General features: G+C 41.3%; 1 protein-coding gene and 1 long non-coding RNA gene across 2 annotated transcripts in view; one reads left to right on the top strand and one right to left on the bottom strand.

Moving 5' to 3' along the window:
* magixb (MAGI family member, X-linked b) overlaps positions 1-25,387 on the top strand; it is a 60,679-nt gene extending 35,292 nt beyond the window's left edge. The window contains 12 exon segments of the mRNA XM_088407775.1: positions 3,440-3,602; positions 3,876-3,940; positions 4,887-5,048; positions 8,433-8,925; positions 9,645-10,164; positions 11,518-11,581; positions 13,192-13,605; positions 20,302-20,502; positions 21,244-21,467; positions 21,763-21,901; positions 23,004-23,829; positions 23,831-25,387. Of these exon segments, the coding sequence (XP_088263901.1) occupies positions 3,440-3,602; positions 3,876-3,940; positions 4,887-5,048; positions 8,433-8,925; positions 9,645-10,164; positions 11,518-11,581; positions 13,192-13,605; positions 20,302-20,502; positions 21,244-21,467; positions 21,763-21,901; positions 23,004-23,829; positions 23,831-23,912 (3,353 nt within the window). The 3' untranslated portion in view covers positions 23,913-25,387.
* On the bottom strand, positions 1,234-6,648 carry LOC148427231 (uncharacterized). Its single transcript, XR_015864753.1, has 2 exons — positions 6,542-6,648; positions 1,234-1,853 (listed from the first exon to the last, which is right to left on the bottom strand). It is a non-coding gene; the product is annotated as an uncharacterized LOC148427231 (long non-coding RNA).
* Positions 25,388-25,728: the final 341 nt, after the last annotated feature.

Here is a 25,728-nt window from a genome sequence, read left to right as displayed (position 1 = left end):
GTTAGCAATTGTCCAAAACAAAGTTGTTGTTGTTGGTTTTTTTTATGTTTGATTGCTTCTCCTAGTTGGAGTTGACTATCAAACTCAACACAAGACAAAAACAATAACCTCTTGTGCAGTTAAAACAACTGTAGCATAGCCTCTCAATCCACTATCTTAATGCTAACGCTAATGAGAATTTTTGTCTGTGTGCACGTTAGGGGTTCTCAAAGTTTTTACAATCAGGGACCCCTTTTAGATAGAATCTTTTCAAGAACCCCCATTGCAAATGTTTGCGGAAAAAAATAAAGATCATTTAAGCCAAACATAAGTGCCCTTTTTATTCAGCGACATATTCAATTTAACAACAAGTATATTTGTTACTTTTCGGCTATACTGAACTTTCGAAAATAACATTTGCAAATTGCATACCTCATTATAACAAACCGGATCAATCCCCCCCCCAAAAAAAAGGTTGATGCCAATTATTTAGGGTTAGGGCAAAAAATGCTTGACCCCCTGGGGGTCCGCGGACTGCACTTTGAAAACCACTGCTTTAAGCAATGGATTGAAAAGAAAAGGTGCAGCAACATGTACCTTGACAATATATAAGTACTCACACTTGTATTTTCTTTGCCTGAATTGAGTAATACTAGCGCTGCACTGATGATCTGAGAGTTAACTAAACTCGGCCTATATCGGCTCAGTAAACAGCATATGAAAAAATAGATATTATATTGAACAAAAAACACGTTAGAAAAATGTTGTGTTTTTTTGTAGAGGAGGCTGGAATGTGTCGATGGTAGTTTCCATTTGTTTCAATGTGGAAAGGTGATTTGAGACAGTTTTGAGTTGCATGAATTCAACCCTCAAGGCACCATTGAATTTGTTCCACGAAATTGCATCAGTGGATTGTAAACAGTTTATTGCTTTGATTTATATCATTTTCTCTTGGCTGCACTACTTCCAGTACATGTACGTGAATGTTAACTTTATTCGTTTTTTTTTTTCTTTTGTCCAATTAAATTTCAGCCTCTGTGTCGCCACGTAAGTAATTTTCCCAGTGCCTCCATAATCAGAAGGGCTGGTCCACACGATGGGACCGTTTCTTCCCAAAAGAGATTTTAGAATTTTCTTCAGAGGGTCAGCTAACTGGTCTGCAACATAATCAGCATTCTTCCCATCATCTGACTGGTTGATTTGTTGGACAAGTAACTAGCTGCACAATACTGCACACATGTAATAATCAGCATCTCTGTTGATCTGTTTTATTTCAATTTCCAATTTTAAATTGTGTTTGAGAAAAACACCGTATTGATTGTGAACTGCTCCAGCATATTACATCCTCCAAAGCTCCATCTTATTCATTCTTCTCCATTGTTGTGCCCGTTTTGTCAGACAGTAAAGTGAATTGCATCCCACCCAAACACAAAAATGACCAAAAAGACCAGGGTGTCCTCTACTTAGCACACTGATATCGGCTGCATAGGACACATATGAATAGGCTGGAGGATATTGCAATATTAGTATCAATGATCTCTAGTTTTGATGTAATAGTGGTCGGTGGTCTCAGTTGCGCAAATGTTCACTAAAGGCGCAAATACACGCCCCTAGTGTCAGGCGATGAATCCCAGTTTGATTATACAAGCATCTTTAAGTTGAACCTCGGGTGCTAAAAAGAGCGGGTGAGTTTAATTGCCTGGCTCGACCCCTCCCCGTCGTCCCGGCCTGCATTTGAAAGGAATCAATCATTGGTGCGATTAGCATGCTGGAAACTCTCAGTGGGGTTGTGGCTTCATCGATTGCTGGACTGGCTCCACGGCAAGGTCGGGCTGCCCTTAGGCCAAGTAAGAATGGCGCTAACTGGATCAGTCCTGCGCTTCCAAGGAAAAGAAAATGAAAGGTCATGGAAAAAGGAAGCAGAATGTCTCGTGTCATAAGGCTGCATAATTTATTGCAAAAAGAGAATATTTCAAAGGGGAAGTCTAACCCGCTCCCACCCCACCCCCAAATTTTATTTTACAATAATTTGTTCTATTCACTCACATTCATCTAAACCAGTGTTTCTCAAATAGTTAGGCAGGCCCCCCTGGGGGAGGCACAAAGTGATGCCGGGGGGCGGGTGATGGGTTAGGGTTAGGGTTATGCGCGGATGACCCCAGGGAAAAGGCTTTGTTTTTGTCATGTGAAGTGTAATTGTGATAAAATAAGGATTAGCATTTTTTTTTTCAGTCAGTTTGATGCACTTTGTCATTTTTTTCAGTTTTAGACTAAGCTGTAATGTGTAAAACGCTGTAAAAAATAATTACCTGGTTGAAAGTTGATTTATATTGTTTCTTCTTTTGTTAATGTTAAAAAAGGATCAAGGTTTACTGTAGGCATGCTTTTACAATTTTTAAAGATCATATTCTTATTGATTGTCATCGTGTCTGGGAGTGGGGGTGGGGGGGACGTGATTTTTTTTCTCTTTACTGGGAGGGGCTTGGCAAAATATAATTGAGAAGCACTGATCTAAACACAAGATTAAGATTAATATTGCGTTTGTGGACAAAGACACTTGTCTTTGTCGTGGGTGTGGCCATTGTGTCGCGTGCAGATGATATCACTGTTTTTCAGCGCACAGGTGACAACCAGTCACGGCTCAGGTTGTGAATGTCACATGACCAAACTCAGAAAACTGGTGAACCGTTATTGGTTGTTACCTGACCTCTGAGCAACTGTGATGTCATTTTCAGGCGACAGCAAGTGGAAAAATGGCCGCCACATAATAGGTCCCGTTTTTGTTAAAAAAAAAAAGGAGGAAAATTAAAAGTTTTTTTAATCCAATCTAGTAAATAATCCAAATTTTATTATTTTAACAATATTTAGTTGCAGCTTGAGATGTTCATAGGTTGTTGCTTGATGTCTCCATACGTCTGCTTTCACTCAATTAAATATTTTTAAAATCCTCTCAATGACTGTTCAGTGAATGGAATAACATCTGTTGATGCACAATTGTGACACCACAAAGAAAGTTGCTTTTGGATGTCTGTCCACTATTCATGCCAAGAGTTAATTTGGGTGTGGTCCAAAAAGAAAGGAGTCATCTCCTCCGGCTTGTGCTGAGTCATCATTTAGACTCAGAGTCATACTGTAAGGGGGGGTGCTAGCGTTGACCTGTGATCACCATCACTGAGATCCACCTTGGAGCTCACATCTTCAAGGACAATTGAGAGGAAAAAAGAAAATGCTATTCTCCCGTGTGTGGCACACATGCACAGTCACACACGCTGCCCCCTGACAGAGAGGAGGAAATCGACAGAAATGCTGACCTCGGGTCTTTTTTCCCCTCTGCAGAAAATGTCAGCATCAGGGCACTGCTGTCCTTTTCAGCGCGGGCTGCATGTGTTTACTGACACGGCAACTTTCCCCTTCTGATTTTTTTTTTTTTTTTATTTGCGGAACATCTTCCTTGCAACAGGAGGACATGGCTCTAGCACGGGGCGACGGGAATCGAGCGGCGGGGCCGCTTGCGTCCTGGAAAATGGCTGTGTGGGGAGCAGGGCCGCTGCCGGAGGGAGCGGCGTGATGGCGGATGACTGGGAGCAGGCCTTCAGCGACCCGGGAGAGTGTCAATACATCCGGTCAGTACTTTCATGTCCTCTTATTAGCAAAAAACACATCATGCCACCTAATTTGTCGGTAATCAATATGTGGTGTACAGTTTACAGTATAAAAGTGTGTACTGTGTCATGAGATACAAGTGAGCCGGACTTTTTAATATCCTCTTCATTTGTGTTCACTATTGTGTCCCTTTTGTCTCAGCGAGACCGCAAAGTGTGTATTCTTCCTGCAGCAGGTGTGTCTGTGTACATCCGACGCTCCTTTTCATTCGCGTTCCGTTTTGTCTCCAAAAGCCACAAGAGGACCAGCTGGCAGAATCCTCGAGCTACGAGCAGGGAGTCGCTCTACAAAAACGAATGTGAGCTTCTTTGTGTCTTTTCTTTCCTTGCTATATGTGCACATTATTATTGGGAAAGCAGCGGCACGTGTCAGCGCGGAGCAGCCTAAATGACTCTTCACATTTGTCAAGTACGGAAACAACAGCCAGCTGGTTGAAGTCAAATGAGATGGAATGAGCTTTTGGCTGAACTGCGACGGCTGAGTGATTAAGGCCGAAAGCTCGGCGGCTGTGGCGCAGCGCCAGGCTCGTCAAGCGAGGCTGGCAGCGTGCTCTACGTGTTATTTCTTGACGTTTTTGTAAAATGGTGTAACGGGGAATTTAAGATGAAGAATTTTGGAAATACAGTTCGCCACAGGTTCTAGCTTTGCGGTCTCGCTATTTTGCAGATTTTTTTTTTGTGCGGTTCAACAATTTTGTTCAGCCTTCTGTTCATTTTGGGTCAAATTTTCCAAATAGCCTCTAGATGGCGACGTGCTGTTTTGTTTGACAAAACTTGAAAGAAGACTGAAAAGAGGAAGGATTTTGAGCACAGCCTGGTTATTGTTAAAGTACTGAACTTCTCTTTAATCCTTCTTTTTATACCTACAAAAAGCAACGACTAGATTTGTTTTCTAATGTTGATATTTGAATCAAAGATGACCATCAAAGACTGTTGAGACAAAGACTTTTGATCCAGCGTGTATATTGGGAGATGCAGAGTTTAGTATTTTTCATATAAATAGGATTTGGTTACAATAACCACATAGGTACAAGTGTGTGTGTGTGTGTGTGTGTGTGTGTGTGTGTGTGTGTGTGTGTGTGTGTGTGGTTTGTAGTATACTGCCAGTGGTTGAACATGAAAGAACTTAAATGGTGTAAATTGTGGCTGTCTTTTCATTGTTGCTCCTTCTTACACTTTTATGATGAGGTAAATGAACGTCCATGCTATCTCACCTTGTTTTGGTGTCACTGTTTTTTTTTTCAGGGTTCACTGAGTTCCCAGATGAGCTCCAGGGTTTTCTTGTGTGCACACATTTGATCAAGGGCTCCAGGGGCTTTGGCTTCAACATTGTTGGAGGCAGTAAGCCAAGAGAGTTCCTTCAGGTCTATAGTGTGACTTCAAGCGGACCCTCAGTCCTCAAGACAGGTGACTGACTGAGCGTATGGCAGCCGCCTGTGCCATTGGCCACACCAGTGCAGAACTGCTAGGCATTGAACTGAATTACAAAAGTTGGTGGAATGCAGCGCAGTTCTGTACTACATTTATGGTACTTTATTACATTCGCGCAGGAGGAATTATGCTCGTCAGAGTACATAATTGTAATTGTTTAAATCTGTGGTTCTCAACTGGGGATACATGAGGGACTTTAAGGCAAAACCAAATCTAATTATATGACTTTTATTGCTGTGGCAAAAACAGCACAGTGTTCTTTTCAAAGTAAGAGCAAATTCATTTGAACATGAGCAACTTAATGCTAAATTGCATCATACTGTAGTGTCTCCCTTGATAAACATTGTATGACATTATTTATTTTATTTTATTTTATTTTATTTTATGGATGCACATTGTCATTAGTGACAAACTTTTTCAGCGGAAAAGCCAGAAATAAAACAGACCGTTTGTTCTCAAATGGGGCGGCATGGTGGCAGACTGGTTAGCACATCCACCTCAGTTCACAGGGGTTTGATTCCTGCTCTGGCCTTCCTGTATGGAGTTTGTGAAAGGATGGATGAATGAGTTCTCAAATCAGGGTACGGGTACTCCTGGAAGTATCCAGTGGAAGGCACACCAGGGTGTAGAAAAACAGTTTTATATAAAACAAGTGGTTGTCAACCTTTTTCCAATGATATATCCTTTGTGAAATACTGTATTTTTTTTCAGCCAAGTACCCCCTTAACAGTGAAAAGCATTTTTCAAATTAAAAACAATATGTGCAGTGCCACCCATATATGATTTATCAAACTTTGGAATTACCTTTTGTAGTAATATATTTAAATGTGTTTTATTCAGCAACTCCAGATGAAAGCTCATGTAACAATTATTCTAATCTGTAAAAAATTAAAGGCATACAACATTTTGCAAATGGGTCCACTCTAATACAATTAATGAGTAATGCAAATAGTAGTACAATAAGTTGTTTCACGTTCCAATTAATTTGCTCTTCATTTGAAGTGAAAATTGTTCTGTTCCTACCACGACACCAAAAGGCATTAGATTGCTAATACCAACAGAAACCCTGTAAAAATCTCACGTATGAAAACCACAGGACTCACTACAAGGTAAACAATAAATGACAACACATCACAATGAATTTCATCATAATCACAGCTCAGAGCCCCGAAAAACTGTGTTTCAAGTTTCAATTTCCATTGAAATTGGATAATTTCCCATTATACCTCTGATGATCCTCTCACAGCACATTAACACGTTCATGAAACATGCAAGAACTGGACTATATGCACGTGGTAAGAACTATATACAGTTATAAAAAAAATTCTCCCCACATCTCTGTCCAAACTCTTTGGGATTATACTGAAAATTGCTGATTTCCTGCACCAAGTGTATATCGTAATCAGCCGTTAATCCCCCTGCCATAGCAGCCTAATCTGGCGATCATATCGAAATCATATGAGACTCACCGACGTACGTAAACACGCCGGCACAGAAACGTCTGAACAAGCTGCTATCAGCGCTGGAGGGAAACCGAGTGCAGACTGCCTGCAGGGAGCGATCCAGTCGATATGTGTTAATAAACTGTGTTGGAGGATTAGTCGCTTGGATTGTCCACGCCCACGCAAAATACCAAAAGGCGGCGGCCTATTTAGCGGTGACGCTCTTCAACAGGAGCACTGTAGTTCAATGAGACAGCTGCAAAGCCAATTTCCCTTTTCTAGCGTCCGGGGACTATATAAGCGCAACATTGAGACAATTACAGCGCTGTCAAATCTGATAAAACTAAGCTAGAGGAACTAGGTTTGTTATTTCAGATTCTGACTCTTAGTTTTCCCTCAAGATTTATTAAAGTAGAAACTTTCAAGCTCTCTAACATTTGTGGACTCAGAACTGGTGGTATCTATGCAAGTTGACTGCTTTTCTGTGTCCTGACCCAAGCGAAGCCCGTATGTGTGTAAATTGTAAATCTTCTGTGTGATATGAAGCGTCAGTAGAAGTTAATTATAATTTTGTATCAGAAAGATGCTAGAAAAGTGTTTATTTACTATTTAAGATAGGAATGGCCTTAAAATTGTCAGCACGCTAGCTTAGGCTACTGTAAATCATGTGAAAGACAAGTTGGGGACAGCATCTTTTTTCGTATTTTATTTTAAACTCGCATTTCTCATATTTTTTACGTTTTTATGGTTTTTACACCTCTGTGTCATATACTGTTAATAAAAGTGCAATAATCATCAACAGGTATTATCTTTGAAAAAGCTATCTGTCAAGCTAGTGCAAGGACATAGCAAGGGAAGAATAGTATAGCTTGTGCCTTATAAGTTCATTTACAAAACGTAAAACACAAACTGCATGAAACATGAACTTTCTGATAGTTTTTACTGGCCAGCTTTGTACAACAGTATAATGATATCCTGAAATCATGGCTTTTAGATTTAGTGTGCCACCACAAGATTTTAACGGCCCCACGCTTTGGCAACATAAAAAAAAAAAATATGGAGGATTGAGAATGATGCAATAAATTCAACTCCCTTTGCAACAAACAACAACCTAGCAGAGGGAATTTTTCAAAAAATCCACTTTTACCAAACTAGCAGTGCAATGTCCATTTCATTAAAGCAAAAGTGTGACAAAAAGGGTTTAATATTTTACAGTCCATTTAATTTATTTAATGTTTTTTTTTTCGTTATAGCAGCCAAATAAAGATAGATGAAGTGAATAGATAAAGAAGTTGAATGAATTGTGAAAGAAACAAAAAAACAAATTCTTTATGTTTTTAGGACGTGCTATCGTGTTAAAATGACAGTATGTAAGTATTAAATGTAGCCTTGAAGTGCTGTAGTACTCGACTCAAGTTAGGACTCGAATTTTTTTTTAAAACTTAGACTTTACTCAGACTTCTTGTGATTTGAGTCATACATGTCTTAGACTGGGCCATTGGACTTGAAGATCAACTATATTTTGATTCCTGAAATAATTGTCCTCCACCCAAAGAATTTTTTTTCAATTACAACACAACCACTGAATGACTGAGCGTCAAAGCTTCTTTTTTTCAGTCATGTCAGTTAACAGCAGGATTATAAAAGTTAGGTTTTATCCACCATTTTTGACTTTTTAGTGTAATGAAATTTCTCTAATTTGGCAATGTGAAAGTAGTGCTTTTCTGTCTTAGAGTTTACTGTTAATCTCATTGGGGCTTGGACTCGGATTTGAAACTTCTAGACTTTGGCTTGACTTGACTCGAACTTGAAACAGACTTGAACTTGATTTGTATTCATGAAAGGTGGACTTGACTATGGCTCTAACAAATAAAAGCATCATGTAATTTTTTTATTGTGTCCTATTGTGCTTTCGCAGCGGACATTCTGGTGTACATCAATGATGTTTGCGTGTTGGGAGTGTCTCACAAAAAGGTGGTGGAGATGCTCAAGTCGGTCCCCGTGGGCCACGGCGTGGACATCGCAGTCAGAAGGGGATACCCCATGCTCTATAACCCCGACGGGTGCCCCAAAGAGCACTTGCTCGACTGCGACGACTCTGTCCTACTTCCCACCACCTCGCAGCCTGAGCCTCTTCATCATCGACCTCGCCGCCCCACTCTTTCTCCCCACTTCAATGGGCTCCACGACGGTTACGTGGAGCCCGGCGTGATTCTGGACGCCAACGGGAACGCCACTTCCTTTGCCAGCAGAGAGTCATCACTGAGACGCTCCAGTTTGAGCAACACCGCCTCACTGCCCCTTACGCGCCCACCTCGGTCCCTGAGAACTTTGGCCCGACTACAGTCGCTTGACCCCACACTGGCCAGCCAGAGCGACAGCGAAGTTGTCTCTGCTATCGGTTCACACAGGTAAGAAACTCGAATTTGCAATTATCCATGCATCAAGATGGTGGCAATCTGACAAAAAATAAGAAAATCAAAAAGCACCAATGTTATACATGGAGCATATTTATGTTTGTTGAAAATTCATGCTCAGAGTAAACACTGAATTGAAGCAAGAGTTTACAGCAGGGGTTAGAAATGGGGAGGGGGGGCAAGATTGGATTTTGGATGTGTGGATGAAATGCGTAAATAAAAAATGTTTCATGTAAAAAAAATAAAAAAAAATCTGGCCAACCCCTGGGGACACCACTGTGCCTCAGCACATTCCACAAAAGTAATTCAAATTCAATGCAAAATAAGAACCCCAAACATGCCTATACTTTGCTGTTCTCTCGCTTTAAAAAAACATTCAGTGGCCCGTATGTAATATGTAGTTTTTATTGATTGTTTTATCGATTGTTTCTATGCGCATTCAGCAAAGACCATCTAGCTAATCTCCACTAACAACCTAGTTTGCACCTCCCTCTCTTTCAAATATGACAAGCAATGGAGTTTTATCCCGTAATAAATAGTGAGATTTGGCCTTAATTGTTGGTGATAAAATGTGAATATTGTGAACTGCAAATGACAATTAAGTGAGTGGTGACTGGTAATCAAACTGCAGAATTTTATTTTTGCTTTGACACATTGTATTGTAGAAAGTAAAAATAAAGCCCCATTTCTGAATCCCCCCCCATAATGCATAGGGCATCAATGATTCGCAACCACAACAACAACTCGCTGTCCAGCCCCCAGCATCCCTTTCGTTACGGCACTTCCATCAAGTCCTCGGAGAGCGACCTGTCCACTTGCACGCTGCCTGTGTCCCGCCTGCCACTGCCTCAGTCTCCCAGGAGGCCTTCGTCGTCCCCCGGCGGGCCCCGCAGTGCTCACGCCCGCCTCTTCAGACCGCAACCCTCTCACCTCCAGGCCCCTCCCACACCAGAGAGGCCCCGCCGCGGAGGCTTGAATGGTTTCCACGGCGACGACAGCTCCGCGGCAGTCAATTCCCGCAAGATGGCAAGTGCGGGTGAGCTGGTACCGGTGGCTTTGGCGCAAACGAAAGCGGACCGAGGCCTGGGTTTTAGCATGATGGCTGGTGGGCCGGGGGGCAGCATGAATGTTGTCAGGAGAGTCTGGGACAGGAAGCAGTGCAACACTCTGCAGCCAGGGGATGCTATTGTCAAAATAAATGGAGCTGACGTGCAGAGTCTCAGCCTTGCTCAGGTAAGAAGCTGACATTGCTTTGAATATTTTTTTCAAAACATTCTGGCCATCTATTCGTCAGAATTTTTTACAATTCCTGAAAAAAAAGTGTTCTACATGATTCACTTCTCCCTCCACATTCCTTGACAAACTCAAAGAGTTACAATTTCAACATATTCAGCTTATTCAAGTCAACGTGGTAACTTTTCCGATGACGGCAAATCCCAAGATTTTTTTTTAATACTATTTACTAGTATACTATTTTCTAAACTATTACGTGATCACGTTATTTAGTTCCTTTTCCAACATCTAACTTCTAAGCAGGGCAACTTGTGAACTATTCCAGTTTTCAAATTTGCAGAACATTCAAGCAATTGTAAAAGTTCTAAATTGAGCCTAAATTTTTTACCCAATCTTTCCATATCATAAATTTCATTCCAAAATAAATTTACATTAAATTTTTTCTGCATCGAATGCCCATTGTAATCACCAGGGGCATTGCTACTCGGTGGCCAGGGGTGGCAATAGGCAACCCTTGTCACTCCTAAGCCACCATCTCACCTTTGGGAAATTTCGATATACTGTTTTTGAATTTTGATTTCCGGGAATTTTTTTTCACCATCACATGCAGTATCTTGGAGCGCTTGACGTTGTGTTAATCGTATAGTTAAGAGAATAAAAGCACAACTGATCTTGAAGCAAAATTTAAAAGGATCTGTCTCAAATTAAGAATGTTTCACTCTTAAATTCAACCACAATCAAACTATTACATTATATCACGCATTTCACACCACAGTGAGCAAACAATATAGCCAAAGAGTCATTGTTTATCATACCATTTGCCTTCATGGGTTCAGGAGAGAAAATGCTCACATACAGTATACCTATCTTGCACACACACATAATACAAGCAGTAACAGTAAAAAAAAATCAATAAAAAGTTTAAAATCTTGATGAATTAATAGATGTATGTATGATTGCAGTTTTTATATGATGCAGTATAAATAAATGAGAAATTGATCACAGTGTGCAAAAGGATGTTGGCCGTCAGTGACAGGAGCTTAGCTAGCAAATAGTTGGATTGGGTAGAAGAGAGATGATAGTACACAAAAGCAAAGCCATGGCGAAATGTAGCTTTTTACTGAGACTTGTTAACACAATTCTGAGCGTGATGTTCATTTTCCCCCAAATTTTATTTCATGAAACCCTTACTGTGGATGGTCTGAAAAAGAATGATGCATGCATACGCAGTCTCTCCTCATGAAGGTTTTGTGTCACTCTATTTACCTTCTTGGAAAGTTCCTGGTTCCATCCATAAAAAGAGTTGTGAGTTCTTTTGTTGCATCTGCTAACTGCACAGTTTTGTTTTCCCAGGTGCAAACAGTTCTTCAGGAGCACACCAAACAAGGAGAAGTCACTCTATTGGTTTACAGAGGAGGTAAAAACTTTTTCAAATAGAGCTGCAACCGAAGGTTTTAATAATGAATCAATCTTGATTATTTTGTCAATTTGTCGATGAATCAACCGTTCCTGCACCTCATCACAAAAAGAACAATTTAGTACTATATGTCCAATATACCTGTTTGTGGAGTGTGGGAGGAAGCTGGAGTGCCCGAAGAGAACCCACACGGGCCCGGGGAGAACATGCAAACTCCACACAGGAAGGCTCGAGCAAAGTGGATTTGAGCTCAGTTCCTTGAACCGCTGCTCCACCGAGCCGCCCCAGAATTTTTTACGTGTGAAAGATATTTATACTTGACATATTTGAGATAAAGATTACAGCAGTACACATATTTGCTTAAATCTTTAATTATTAAAACTTTATCCCTTTCTTTGTCCTTACCTTGGCCGTAGCGGGGAACACGGCGGGCCAGAAATACCCTTGGATGAACGGCCTGCGGAACTCGACCTAGAGTGGAGTCCATAGCTGACCAAACATTATAACAATGAAGCAGATTTTACACTTGATCTGTAAATGAGCCCTCGGGTACTCCTACAAGACACGTGATTGGGTCTTGGTGCGACATTGATCAATGACAGCAGGAGCCAGGAGCCAATCACGTGTCTGGTAGGAAAGCCCATGAGAATGAACAATTAGTGATTTATAAATTGGTGAACTTATTTGGAATGAATTGTTACGTTATTCTTTGTATTATTTTGCTTAAACATTCTGGGATGCCTTTCTGGCACAGGAAGAAAGAGAGAGGGGATGTCATTACAGTTACCAATGGGCACACCCCAAAGTGACAATTTAACTATGATTGGCTCTTAGCCAGGAAATACTCAAACTCAAACAATACCTTGCATTTTACTTGTAGTGTATGTTACAGATAAAATGTAGACAAATGTAAAGAAAAAAAAAATGAAACCATCGCCAATAATGTTTGTTGAAGCAGTTAAAATTTAATGGCTTGGACAGATCTGTTATTATTATTATTAAATATAATGTAAAACATGATAATGCCACCTAGTTTGCATATATATATATATATATATATATATATATATATATATATATATATATATATATATATATATATATATATATATAGAGAGAGAGAGAGAGAGGTTTTAAATATACACATATTCAATTTATGATGTGTAAATCACTTCTGCATGTTATGAGGGCTATGATGTGGTATGCATACGCAGAAGTTAGATTAAGTATAAGTCTTAGGTGAACAATGATATTGAAAAATGTTATTTAGGAGGCTGCTGGTAGGGAAGTTGGCTCTATAAATGAGTGACAAAGGGGTAGCTAACAACGGAAATGAGTGGGGAAAAAGTCTAAAATGTATTTTTTTTTCCAATTTATTTGGACTACTCAAACCAAAAAAATACAAGTACAGTACAGTACTGTTTTTACTGTTGAAAGGCAGAAGATTTGGACAATTAATTAAACTATGCCTTGAAACAGTAAATCAATTATCAAAAAGGTTTATTGATTAATTTGATCATGTATTAGTTGTCAATGAACCCATTAATCCTTGCAGCTCTACTTTTAACAGTATTGAGTGTTTGTACTTTCTTACTGTTTCCCATCATCAGACATCTATCAACCCACCGTCTCGCCCGGATCCATTCGGAGACTCCCCCCTCCTCTGCTCCGGCCACCTCCCCCACCCGGTGGCTCTGACAACGCGGCCATCCTCACCGATGCCTTACCTGTGCCCCGCACATCATTCAGCACACCGCCGTCCCCAGTCCTAGCGGGATCCTCGCTGATCCAGAGCACCAGCTTCTTGGAGTCCATACCGGTCACTCTGACCATGGAACCCAAAGAATGGCTCAGAACAGGCTTGGAGGATGACGGTGGTAGAGTCACAGAACCCGATTCAGGTCTGGAAATGAGAGAAGACGAAAGGGCCCGACCCCTGAGAGGATTCGACGTGGAGTTGAAGAGAAGAGCAGGCGAGGGTTTTGGCTTTGTCATCGCTTCTCAGGATCTGGAGAACTCCAAAGGTCTGTTACTTCTCCTTGCTGATAAATGTTGAATGTTTCTTGCTTTTTGAGAAGTCTAGAACTGAGCAATTAAGTTCCAGGTGGAATTGGAAACCTTGCCTTTTCAAAAATGCTCTCATATTTGTCAAAAGTGGTGAAAGACTCACAGGAGTGCAGGCTAACAGGTTAGCAAGAAAGGAACCCAAGCCAGCATATTAGCTCTCCCTCGCTATGTCACAGTTTGCATTGCAAATTTATTTATTCAACTTGTATTGTGGATTAGTTGCTCTATCACAGAATTTCTCAGTGATATACTTTTCCATACCGACATAAAAAAAAATTCATTGTGCCTATAAAATACTGTCTTAAATTACTTAACGTCAATTCTGTGTTAATATGTACCGTAAACATTGATAGCTAAATGAACTCACAGTAGCTAGTTAAGACAAATTGTGCCCCAAATGATGTGGTTGAGATAGAGTGAGAATCTTTCAGTCCCTTTATGGAACAATCCGTCACAAAATATAGTACACTCAAGCATATTCTTGCCAGCCTGCCTTAAATGACGCCATAAATGCGCACACAAAGGCTAAAGGTAAATCCAGTGCAGCCTTCAAGAGTGTCCTTATATGCTCTGTTCCACATCACTCAGCAGACCAGGCCTTCCTTTTGAGGCCCACACATGTTCACTGTTACATTTTGTGTAGTAAGTGTGGATGGGGACCCCGATTGGATAAAAATAAGACCTGCACCTCATGCACTGCATATACTTCCGCTTTTTGACGATAATTCAATGTATGTGCTTTAAACTTCCTCAGTTCAAAAAAATTCTTGAGGTGTTTTGTGTTTTTTTTGCCTCTGGTAGCCTACTTGTTTATTCAGCATATGCTTTCAAGCTAACCACCGCAACAAGTGTTCATGCAAACTATGTACTCTATTTGAATTGGCATGAGTGAGGCTAGAAATTGTGTCATCGACATATGCTCATTTTAAAGGCAGTTTGCTACTGGCAAGCTTTACGATGTAACTCCCTGAGACAAAAAGGCTACATTTGCATTGAAATGTATAATGAAATTGAATTTGCCTGGTCTGGAACTCAGCACCCCCTAAACCTCTGTTCTTAGAATCTTGCCTGGCTGCAGGTGAGATACTATTGCTGTTTGAAATGGCTTTATCAAATACGATGCAAAACATTGTCTAAACTTTATTCAGAGGAAATTATTGACAGCAAAGACCAAATCTTTTGGATTTTCCTCTTGTGTCTTTTCACTAGAATTTTACAGGTCAGCGAGGAAGCAATTGATGAAATGACTGGGAATGACACGTCCATTGTTTTGTAAAAAAGTTCTGACAACACAATTCAGCAATAAGTTGCTTGATGTTCCAAAGAATTTTCTCATAGTTTGCAAAGAAAAGTGTTCTTAACATGGCATTGCAAAGCATTGCAAATTAGATTTACCTGAACCCTGTTGAAATCTCACATACTCTCCGAAGTGCCTTCACATTTTACCTCATTTGAGACGCATCCCTGTGATGCATTGGCCCGTCTGGGCATCCTTTTGTCTTTTCTTGGCTGCCCTCGGATCCACCGTGATGCACTTCAATTTTCTTTACGACCCAAGCCAACAGCTCATGCACATTTCCAATATCGTTTCCTGGCCAGATTGATGTTGCTCTGGGTGCACCTGCCTCTACATCACCACCCTCTTAGTTGTGTACTTGCTTCCCCTTATTTCTCTGCTGTCACGCCACAGAATGAAGTCGTCCCTGTCACTCAACGGTACCTTTTCTCCAACAGCCCTCCTTCTTGCTCTATCTCTCCCTCCCTCTTTACACTGCAGTAAAAATGTCCGGTCTGGTTTCTCAAAAGATTAAAACTCAGCTTCCCTCCCACTCGCTCCCTCCCTCCCTCCCTCCCTCCTTCCCTCTCCACGTCGCTGGCTGGCTGTTTAAGAGAAACGTTCCTGTGGTGCACAGGCGGACAGCCTGCGTTTCATGTGATCACGAGGCTCTCGGAGAACAGCATGCCACGCCACGGAGGACTTTTGTTTGGTAATATTTGAAAGACCGACTCTTCTGAGAGCCATGCTGGAGAGACTGCAGTCGGCTTTGAGGACTGTCAAGGAGTCCAAACGTAATGATTTTGCTTGGCTTGCTTCTTCTTCCTTTTGTTGGGCTCGCAGGTGTCGCTTTGCTACTGTGTTTTGTTTGAATTGTGTTGTGTGCATCAGCCGGAAGTTTGCTCAGCCATACGTGTTGACTGCGTCCCATGTGCAAGTTGCCTCCGCATGCTCACATGGCCGTAACCAAAAAGCCTTTGTGTTATTTTAAGATATCCGATGCTATATCCTCCCGAGACCCGGTCTGTTTATTTGTGTTCACTGTTGTGTCCATTTTGTCTTTGCAAAACAGCAAAGTTAATTGCAGCCCACTCAAATACCAAATATCATTGCAAAGACCAGAGGAAGGATGGATGTTCTCTGAGCAGGATGTTCTCGGCTGAGGATTTAATACGTTAGCTCCAATGAGTCAAAAATCGTGCTGTAATAAGATTTGTAAATTACTCATTCAATACGAGCCATTTTCATACCTACTTTTAGCCTAATACATAAAAAATACACACACACACACACACACACACACACACACACACAAAGATGTGTAAACATGTCTTTGGGAAGGAATGAGTTACTTCCGTTATTTATTTGCTTAAAGAGATGTTGTGGAAATTAACATTGAAATACCACATCACCCATCCTGTCCATTGCAGACTTGGTAAAACTCTTGGTAAAACGCTTCTCAAATTTAGTTTTGTTGCTTTATATGGCAAGTGTCTTTGTTGCTATCGTTATGTGGGTGCTTTGCATTTATGTGGTAGTCTAAACTTGAGCTGCTTTTGTGATAAGCAAACTTTTTGCATTTCACATTATCTTTAGTGAAAGTGCCACTGGGGTATTTTTTTAGATTACCAGTCATCTGCCAACAATGCTCACCTGCACTTTGATTTTCACATATTCCTTGTGCCCTTGATACCTTAAAATTGTCCAAAACAATGATAGCTAATCAGTGTCCATTTCATGGTGCAATCAACCTTTGTTTTCCAACCTCTTAACAACTCAAATCCAAGACGGCCAATGCATAAAAATGATTCAATCAGCATAAAGAAAACATAAACTAAAAATAGCAATAGCAATGGGATATTGGAATTTATAGATCATTCTTCAAAACGATCCGTTCTTCTTTTTCCCTACTCATACCCTGAGTCTGCTATCTTGGTAACACATAATGGATCTAGAAAGTCATCGTCAATTCATAGACTTTGTAGAGTTGCTCAAATGAGTCAAAAGATAGAGACCAAAAACAACTGTTCACTACAGTGTGCACAAATAAAAAGGCTGGCTCTCAAAAGGATATGCAGATATTGAAAAAGTGAACATTTCCACATCGTCACTTTGTCAGATTCTGTGATTACCTCATTCACCGCCGGTCCAGTTAAAATGGATCTTTGACTTCTATACTTGTCACTGTTCTAGGGCTGAGTTTGCCCTCAACTTAAAATGTGAGGTAATGCCAGCTTCCAGTCATGGACTGGGCACTCACAACTGTAAAAGGATGCATTTAACAGATAGGACAGCTGCTGCTTGCGATCTGCTCTAGCAGACGTCCGCGTGCTTAGCGTGAGCAGGCTGCACGAGATGATCTGATTTCCCAGAGTGGATTTTACAGGGGGGGTGTTTCTGCTGGTACTGGTGCTGATGCAGGTCAGCGCTCCTTCTCCTGAGAACGACGGCACGTTGTCGCTGTGCTGGCTGTGGTGCGATTCTTACGGACAGCACACCATGGAATGCCCGAGGGGAAAACACAATTTGACAGGAAATGGTCAATTTGGATGCTTCTGTGCGCGTGTGCGGCTCAGTGCATCTGTCCCAGTGTGTTGTTACTGAGGGTGCACGGGTTGGAATGTGTTCTTTGGCCGAGGTTGATATTGCATTATGCGCGATAAGAAGACTATTTGCAAAGCTGCCCTGGCGTCCGCTTTGACCTGATTGCCATTTGGGCCTGGGCCACTCAGATTAGGGCCACAGAAAGAACATGTGTTTCATGGCCACTGAATTTAGATCCTGATATCGATCTGTTACGATATCAGCAAAATAATCCATCCATCCCTTTTCTATAGCCGCTTATCCTCACAAGGCTCACTGGCATGGTAGTGCCTCTCCCAGCTGTCTTCGGGCAGTAGGCGGGGGAAACACTGAACTTGTTTCCAGCCAATCGATCGCAGGTCACACAAAGACAAACAGCTACTCTCAATCACACCTAAGGATCATTTTGAGAGTTCAATGGACCTACAATGTATTTTTGTGGAACGTGTTCATTTTTCGACTGAGTTTTATTTTTTTTTTTGGGTGGGATGTCATGCAGGCCGCCAACAATAGCAAGGCGTTCGACCGGTTGACCACAGGTGACACATTGAACACCACGGCAATATGTTATCACCAGGAACGATTCACTTTTTTACTCTGTAGAAGTGCGGCGAGACAACACATTACCAGCGTCGACTATGTCATTGGAGGTTGGGCGCTGAAAAAGTAGATCTCGGGGCAAAAATGTTTTGTCATCCCTGCTGTATCAGATCGATATAGGTTTCTAACAGTAATCAAGGCTCTAAGATGAATATGGAACGTGAAAAAGTTGTATCGGTTGCCCCGCGTTTTTTCCATAGCTATGACATTAAATGAAGGCACTTTAGATACGTGCGGAAGCCTTTCAAATGTCTATATTTATCCATTGTGTTAGGAGAGCTTCATGTCTGAATCGAATGAATAGTTGATGCTGCTGTGGAGGTTAAACCGGGACGCTGCTGGGAAGGGCTGACAGGGGCTAGCTGCAGCTAGCAAGGGGAGTTGGTTATACTGTACATGCCTATCCTAGAGATGGGTACTTACAGTCAATGAGAAACACTGAGTGAGCAAATAAATACTCTATAATGGTGGTTCCTTAAGATGCAAGACTAATTTGTTCCATAATTCTGCCTGTAGCTCAAAACACTTTGTATCTGACATCATATGTGTTAAAAAAAAATGTGGGCATAAAAAGCAGAATTGAAGTGGATTTGACACTCAATAATCTTCAGAAGAAAAAAAAATGGCTGGACTGAAATTCTTGCTTTTTACTCTTCTCTCAAACAGTGTGCTACCGAATAGTGACCGACAGCAGAATTACATCAAGAACATAACTTGGTTATAAACTGTGGCAAAAAAAAATCCATAAGGTTTACACAATTTAGTAACAAGTTATTTTATGTTACAATTAATTTGCTCATAATTTGAAAAGAAAGCTGTCCTGTTCATGTCACGGCATTAAAAAGCAATAAATTAGATTTGCTGATTCCTGCAGAAGCCCTATTAAAATTTCGCATACCTTGAATTTATACATACCCACTGTCCTAAGTATCTTCAAGTGTACAGACCAGTGAATTCATCTGGAATGTTGTCATGACACACAAATAAGGACTGATTAAGGTGTCCACTGTAACGTGATGAAGCCCCACGCCACTCTTCCCTCACACATGCTGATGGAGGATAGAGGCCGTAATCGCACACAAAGCATAATCCATTTGTTGTTCCCAACACAGACTGCAGCGGCTTACTCAGGATGCTGCAGTTTGGAGCATCCCTTCAGAATGAAGCAACAAAATAAGCAATGTCCTTTGAGAGGACGTATAGCAAAATATTACAAGAAACTGAATTCGGGCCTGGAGAGTGAGGGAAAAATGCCTAGATACTGTTGTCAGGCCAACAACATTCTTTCCGTTTTTCCAATTTTATACTCTTTTGTCCTTTGATAATATAGCTGGACTCTACTTTATGAATTTATTGAACCACACATTTTAAAATAATTTTCATAACTATTCCACAAGTTTGTGATGTGTAGAATTCAACCAGTGTACATCACAACACTTCAAAGTATTTAATCAATTATTGATTTGTTGATTCTATATATTTAACTTGATTTAGAATTTCCATAGCTCTTGTAATGAAAAAAAAGTATTCAGCATAACATTTTGTGGTTGAGTGACCACCTGTTTTGTTTGAACAAAGACCCTTTCATTTAACATTCATGAGAACTCTCTGTGTAGTTAGAATGAGACAACCTTGACAGATATGTGAGTTCAACAAGACAGACGTATATCAATGTCTTATGTTTGACTCCCTTCTTATACCATAGCCTTAAGAATCTCCTCTTTCACTTGTCCCAGCTCTCTCTTACAGCCCACCAGACTGCTCTGTTTAAGACTTTGAAGTTTCATTATTTGTTTTCCAGGCTATTTTATTATTCTTGCCTGAAGCCTAAAAATTCCACAATACTCTTTTCTATAGCTTGATTTTAGAATATATGTTTTTGTGTATGTTATAAAGGGAAGTAATAATGATCTGTGAACGGTATCGTTAAATTTATTAAGTATAGCGATACAACTTTGACTTTTCAATTTTGATCCTAGCTCTATATGGTTTCCAACAAAGAATTAAACTCATTTGATGCAGTGAATTTATAGTTGCCATACGAATGATCAATAATATCATTGAGGGATATAAGGAATGGGGCCACGCAATCAAATTTCCTCCAATGAGGCGAAGGCCAGCTTTATCAGTGTTGACAATGTCAAGAAACAAAAATGTTTTTTTCACATTCCAATGTCTTTTCTTCCCTGTCCAGCAACATCTCTCCTGCCGCACCGTTTTGTGACGGTGCGCCGAGGTAGCCCGGCAGCCAGGAGCGGCCAGATCCGACCCGGGGACCGACTGGAGGCCGTGGAAGGACGCTCGGTGGTGACGCTGCCTCACCGCGAGCTGGCGCAGATCCTCCGGCGGGCGGGAAACACATTACGCCTCACCGTCATCCCCCGACCCAGCACTTGTAAGCCCAACGGCCGCTCGCCAACAACGCGGCCTTGATTGATCCGTCGAAAACATTTCTTTTGTATAAATGGCAACAGGTGGAAACAAGGGTTAATTATACCTCCTGCCTTCTAGTGGAAGGGCACTCAAAGAGAAACTGTATTTAACGCTAAATAATTCATATTTGGTCTGTATTTATCCATGTATTTGATAGCTAAATTATATTCATACATTTAAAAACACATTTTGCCGTCAAGTGAAAATGGCATCACATGCACTCGGCTCAGGTAACAATTAGTCACAGCTCAGCTTGTGAATGACCAACCGTTGAGCCATGGTTGGTCGTTACCTAAGTCTTGAGCACAGGTGATGTCTTGATCAGTCACACCAAGAGGCAAAATGTGTTATAACGGTAATAGTTATACATAAAAAATTGAGTATTCGAAATATTGTCTCTAAAAATGATTATATGTGTAAAGTATCCCTGTGGTTGCCCTGCCTGTCGCCATACTCTACATCAGCGGCATGGATAGATGAGCAAATATACAGTACCAATCAAAAGTTTAGAAACACTCTTCAGTCGTGATTTGTAGAACATTAAATAATTCAATGGCATTATGGAAAACAGCATGATGGAATTAATTGATAACAAAAAAATGACTATCAACATCTTTTAACATTATTTTCATGGTATTTTCTCAATCATCCTTATGAAGTGGATGATGCTTTATGACATGGAATTTTTTTTCTTCTCCTCCAGACTCAACCAGCCTTTCAGAACCTACCGAGTACGACCTTGGACACAGAAGCAGGAAGGGTCAGAGGTCGCGTCCTAAACGTGATTCCAGGTATTACAGCGTCAACTTGGATCGCGGCCCCTCAGGATTTGGGTTCAGCCTCCGAGGGGGAAGTGAGTACAACATGGGCCTCTACGTTCTGGGACTGATGGAGGGAGGGCCCGCCGCACGGAGCCACAAGATACAGGTGACCACTTGATTGGCAAACGTTTCTACGCAGCAACGTGCATGAGCTAACGCGCTATTCGCTTGCTTAAATGCTAATCACTTTCTCAATTCTAATTGCTAGTTATCTTAAGCGTTAAGTGTGAGTAAATATATTGCTCACATCTTGCTGACAACATTGAAATAAACAAATCCCATTATTTTATTACTAACTCAAAATATCACGTAGAATATCTGAGGAGGGCTGCGCCTCTGTGGGAGTGGTCGTGAGTGTTTGCGAACAATTGTTTATTCATACAATCTTATTTGGCATTCAGGTGAGCGACCAACTTGTGGAGATCAATGGCGATAGCACGGCAGGGATGACGCACAGTCAGGCGGTGGAGCAGATTCGCAGAGGAGGTCACCGCATCCACCTGGTCCTCAAGAGAGGAAACGGATATGTGCCCGACTATGGTGAGACCCACTGGCGTTCAGTGTGCTAAGCAACTCCTTGTTCAATGATTTCTTCCTAAAATCCTGTCTAATTCTGTTTTCCTTCCTTTAACTCCTCCATACTCATCATTTTTAACCCCTTTCTTGCTTTGACATGTTTTCTTCTTCCTTCCGCCTTCTCATTCTCTTTCTCTCAGTGGAGCTCTCGAGTTTGTCTCTTTGTATGACCAACACCAAATTAGGCGAGCCCTGCTTCTATGTGATTGGACGGACCGAGAATACGCGGTTGGTAATGGTTCCTGTTAGTTCTCCCATTTTCTGTCTCTCTACATTCCTCCGCTCGCTCACCACTTTGTCCTCACATACAATTGTGTTCAGAATAATAGCAGCTTAGAACTTTCATAAATCCACTGTGAACTCTGCACAATATGCTCGGACACATTAAGACTCATCAGCTTGTCGCATACCGAACACAGACAATATGAGCTGTGGTCGTTACCTGAGCCCTGACATTGTATTGTAAAGAAAATGTCTGGTTTACCTGGACACTAAACATAAACAATGATCAGAAATTTGATACTGTGACCAGACCATTAATTTAAATGATGTTTTAAATTCAGCAGCAACAAAATCAGCAGCTGCTTTTTGCCACAAACTATCACTGCTCTAATCTTCCAATAACACAAATACTTTGAAAGACTCCTGACTCCACCATAAATTGACAACAATTGTTTTCTTTTTGTTTATTTTGTCTGATTTGTCTATTATCTGAATACAACTGTATACACTGGCAGAAAGCACACACTTCTTTTTAATTTGCTAATAATGAAGTAATGGCATGTACATCTCAAATTGGGGGATGATGAATTATATTTCCAGTGTTTCCAGTTACAAGTGCGGTCACGGAACAAGTGAAAGTTGCAAGTCAAGGCACCTCTCTCTACTTTGATAAGATACCTAGCACAGTTGCATACAGATGTCAAGCGTGAAAACACACACTCATATCTAATTGTACAGCACGCTTTTCAAAACATGTATCATTACCTCTGAACTCCTTCTCTCCCCCCCCCCCCCCCATTTCCTCCTCCACCCCACCTACATGTCCCATGCAATGTGTGTCCAGGCCGTGAGCACGGAATCGCCTCCCCCTCCCGCCTGCATCAGCCCAGGGAGCAGGGTATGGCTGCAGTAGACCCCGGCAGGCAGAGGGGGCGCCGCTCCAAGCAGAAAAAGAGAAGCAAGTCTTTGGACATACGCGAGAAAGGAAGAGGGAGGCGGAGAAGGCGGGGGTCGGGTGCCAGCTCACCTTTGTGGAGCCCCGACTTGGAGCCTGAGAGAGGGCGGAGCTCTCGGAAACGGGCGTCTCGAAGTTTACCAAGAGAAGCCCTGCTAATGGACAGTAGCCATGCGGGGATGGAGAGGAGCAGAGAGCGGAGGAGGGACAAACAGGAAGTGGCTCCAAAAGTGGAGAATCTGGAAGAAAACGGCAAAGAGGGCAAAGGGGAGGAGCCAGAGAGAGGAGAGGTGCTGCCGATTCCGAGTACTTCCAAAAAGCTTCCCAGGCCAAAAGAGGAGAGCGAGGAGGAGCCAGACGAGATGTGGGAAGTGGTGGAAGGCTACCGTGCGATGAAGCGTCTCCAGGACTCCATGGAGGATGATGACAACGGTGATGATGAAGACGGGGGTGAAGATGAAGAAAAGCTCCTGCAGTTTGAGGAGGTTGCAAGGGATGCAAAGGAGGCGCCGAATTTCTTCTCACAAGGGAAGCCCTTCTCCTTCCTGGCTTCCGCGCTCTCAACCAATCAGCTAAGTCATGAAGAGTCCGAGTCGGGAGGCAGCCAATCGGACGACAGCGTGTCCGCCGCCAGCGTTTCGGGCCTCTCTGCGCGAGCGCTCGGTCGCGGGGCCGCTGTGCTGCCGGGCCCTTGGCTGGCTCCCAGCAGGCAGGGGGGCTCCTGACCTTGAGGAGAACGGGCTGTCGTCGAGGCCCGCGGGCCACAAAGCGAACAGGGGTGACCTCGATACCTCTTGACTGGAACGCGAATGCAATTTCTCAAGTTGATGGGGCGGCTGTCCTCTGCAGAGACACAAAGAGACCAACGCAAACCTTTCTGGAGACGAGGCACAACACTACTCACAAAATGTTTACAGTTCACCCTGAACTTTTTATGAGTAGCGAAGTGCATTTTTCATTGGTCGTGTACATGGCAGTATCATGAAACACTAGAAAATTGAAAATAATAGTCCTCCCTCACACCACTTGATCACTTAGAAAACACTTGCTGCCAATCTAGTTGCGAATCCTCGCGCTTTCCTGCTTCTCGGAGGAAGAGGAATTGCAAGTAAATTCAGTTGTGCAGTGTAAAAGGAGAAGATTTGCACAAGATGAATTCATCATTTCGAAGAAGTGATGGCACGTGGCAACGTAATTCAGGGCTTGAATCGTTGCTTTTTTGGCAGCTTGTCATCCTCCCGCGTCAAATGAGTCCTCTATTTCACTGCCTGATGCCACACGAGCATCTGGCGTCATCATCCTCCCCAAAATAGAAAGCCATGAGATGTAGGAGAGAACACATTGAAATTGGTTCTTCATTGGAAGCTTGCTGGTTCCATCCCAAGGTTAGCGGTTATATTCTTTGTGCCTTTTCCAGCTGTTGTTGGCTGATATTGTAAATGCTCTTACAGGTATTTTCATCACTTTCCCCTTTATTCTGTTGCACTCCTGTCTTAATATTATTTCCAGGGTGATAAGGTAAAGCATATTCTTTTTGTAATTTCAAACATAAAAAAAAACAATTAAACGCATACAAAAATATAATGCAAAATATACAGATCACAAAACTTCATCATAGATATTTACACAATTCAGTAATAAAAGCTTGATTTTTTTTTAACGGTAACATCAATACATTTGGGATCAAAATAAAACACGCAGGTTTTTGGGTTATGTATATGATTCCAAAGGTCAAATGTAACCCACAACAAAACTTTCTTTTTTTAATGGGTTTCGAAAAAAAAGTCACCAACTACCAATTTTGGTTCAATTCTGTTGGGCCAAAAATAACACAAATTGAGTCCAAAATTCATTTGTTTGTCATTTGTTTTCAAAAGTTGAGTCAAGATAAATAACCCACAGAACAACCTGCTTATGCAAAATTAGTAAACTCATATAATAGTCACTATTATATGAGTTTACTAATTTTGACCCAATTTTTTTGGGCTAATTGAGCTAAACCCAAAACCGGGGTTGTTTTGCACAAAACAACTCAAAAATTAGATCATTAATTTCTTTTCTTATTTATTTAGTTTTTACTCACATGACCAAATCAATTATCCTTCTGAGACCCACCCTATTAGTTTAGTCCATATCTGGTCTTGTTTTTGGGCTGAAATTAACTTGGTGGTTCTTATGGAGAAAATGAATACAGGCTAAAAATCAGAAGGCTGGGTTTCAGGGGGACACAGCAAATATCTATACAAGCAATAGAAATCTGTACATCTGTAGAAACAATTGAGTTTATATATATATATATATATATATATATATATATATATATATATATATATATATATATATATATATATATATATATATATATATATATATATATATATATATATATATATACATTTTTAATACTGTACTTGAATTTTTTTGTGTACTGAGTCACAGCAGTTGTGAAATTATTTGGCTTCATTTGTGCCTGTGTGACTGCATTATGCTGCCGCCTGGTGGTCAAGGTGTGCGCAGCAGAACGAGCCACACAATCGAATGACTAGCAGCATTTAATCATGATTTACAAAACGTTTGCTTCTTGACATTCTATTCGACGAGATTAAAACTGTAC

The sequence above is a fragment of the Hippichthys cyanospilos genome, chromosome 2, assembly GCF_059441005.1.
Source record: "Hippichthys cyanospilos isolate Australia breed blue-spotted pipefish chromosome 2, RoL_Hcya_1.0, whole genome shotgun sequence".
NCBI lineage: Eukaryota > Metazoa > Chordata > Actinopteri > Syngnathiformes > Syngnathidae > Hippichthys > Hippichthys cyanospilos.
The sequence above is the reverse complement of the archived record's forward strand: the minus strand, read 5'-3'. Positions and strand labels throughout refer to the sequence as shown.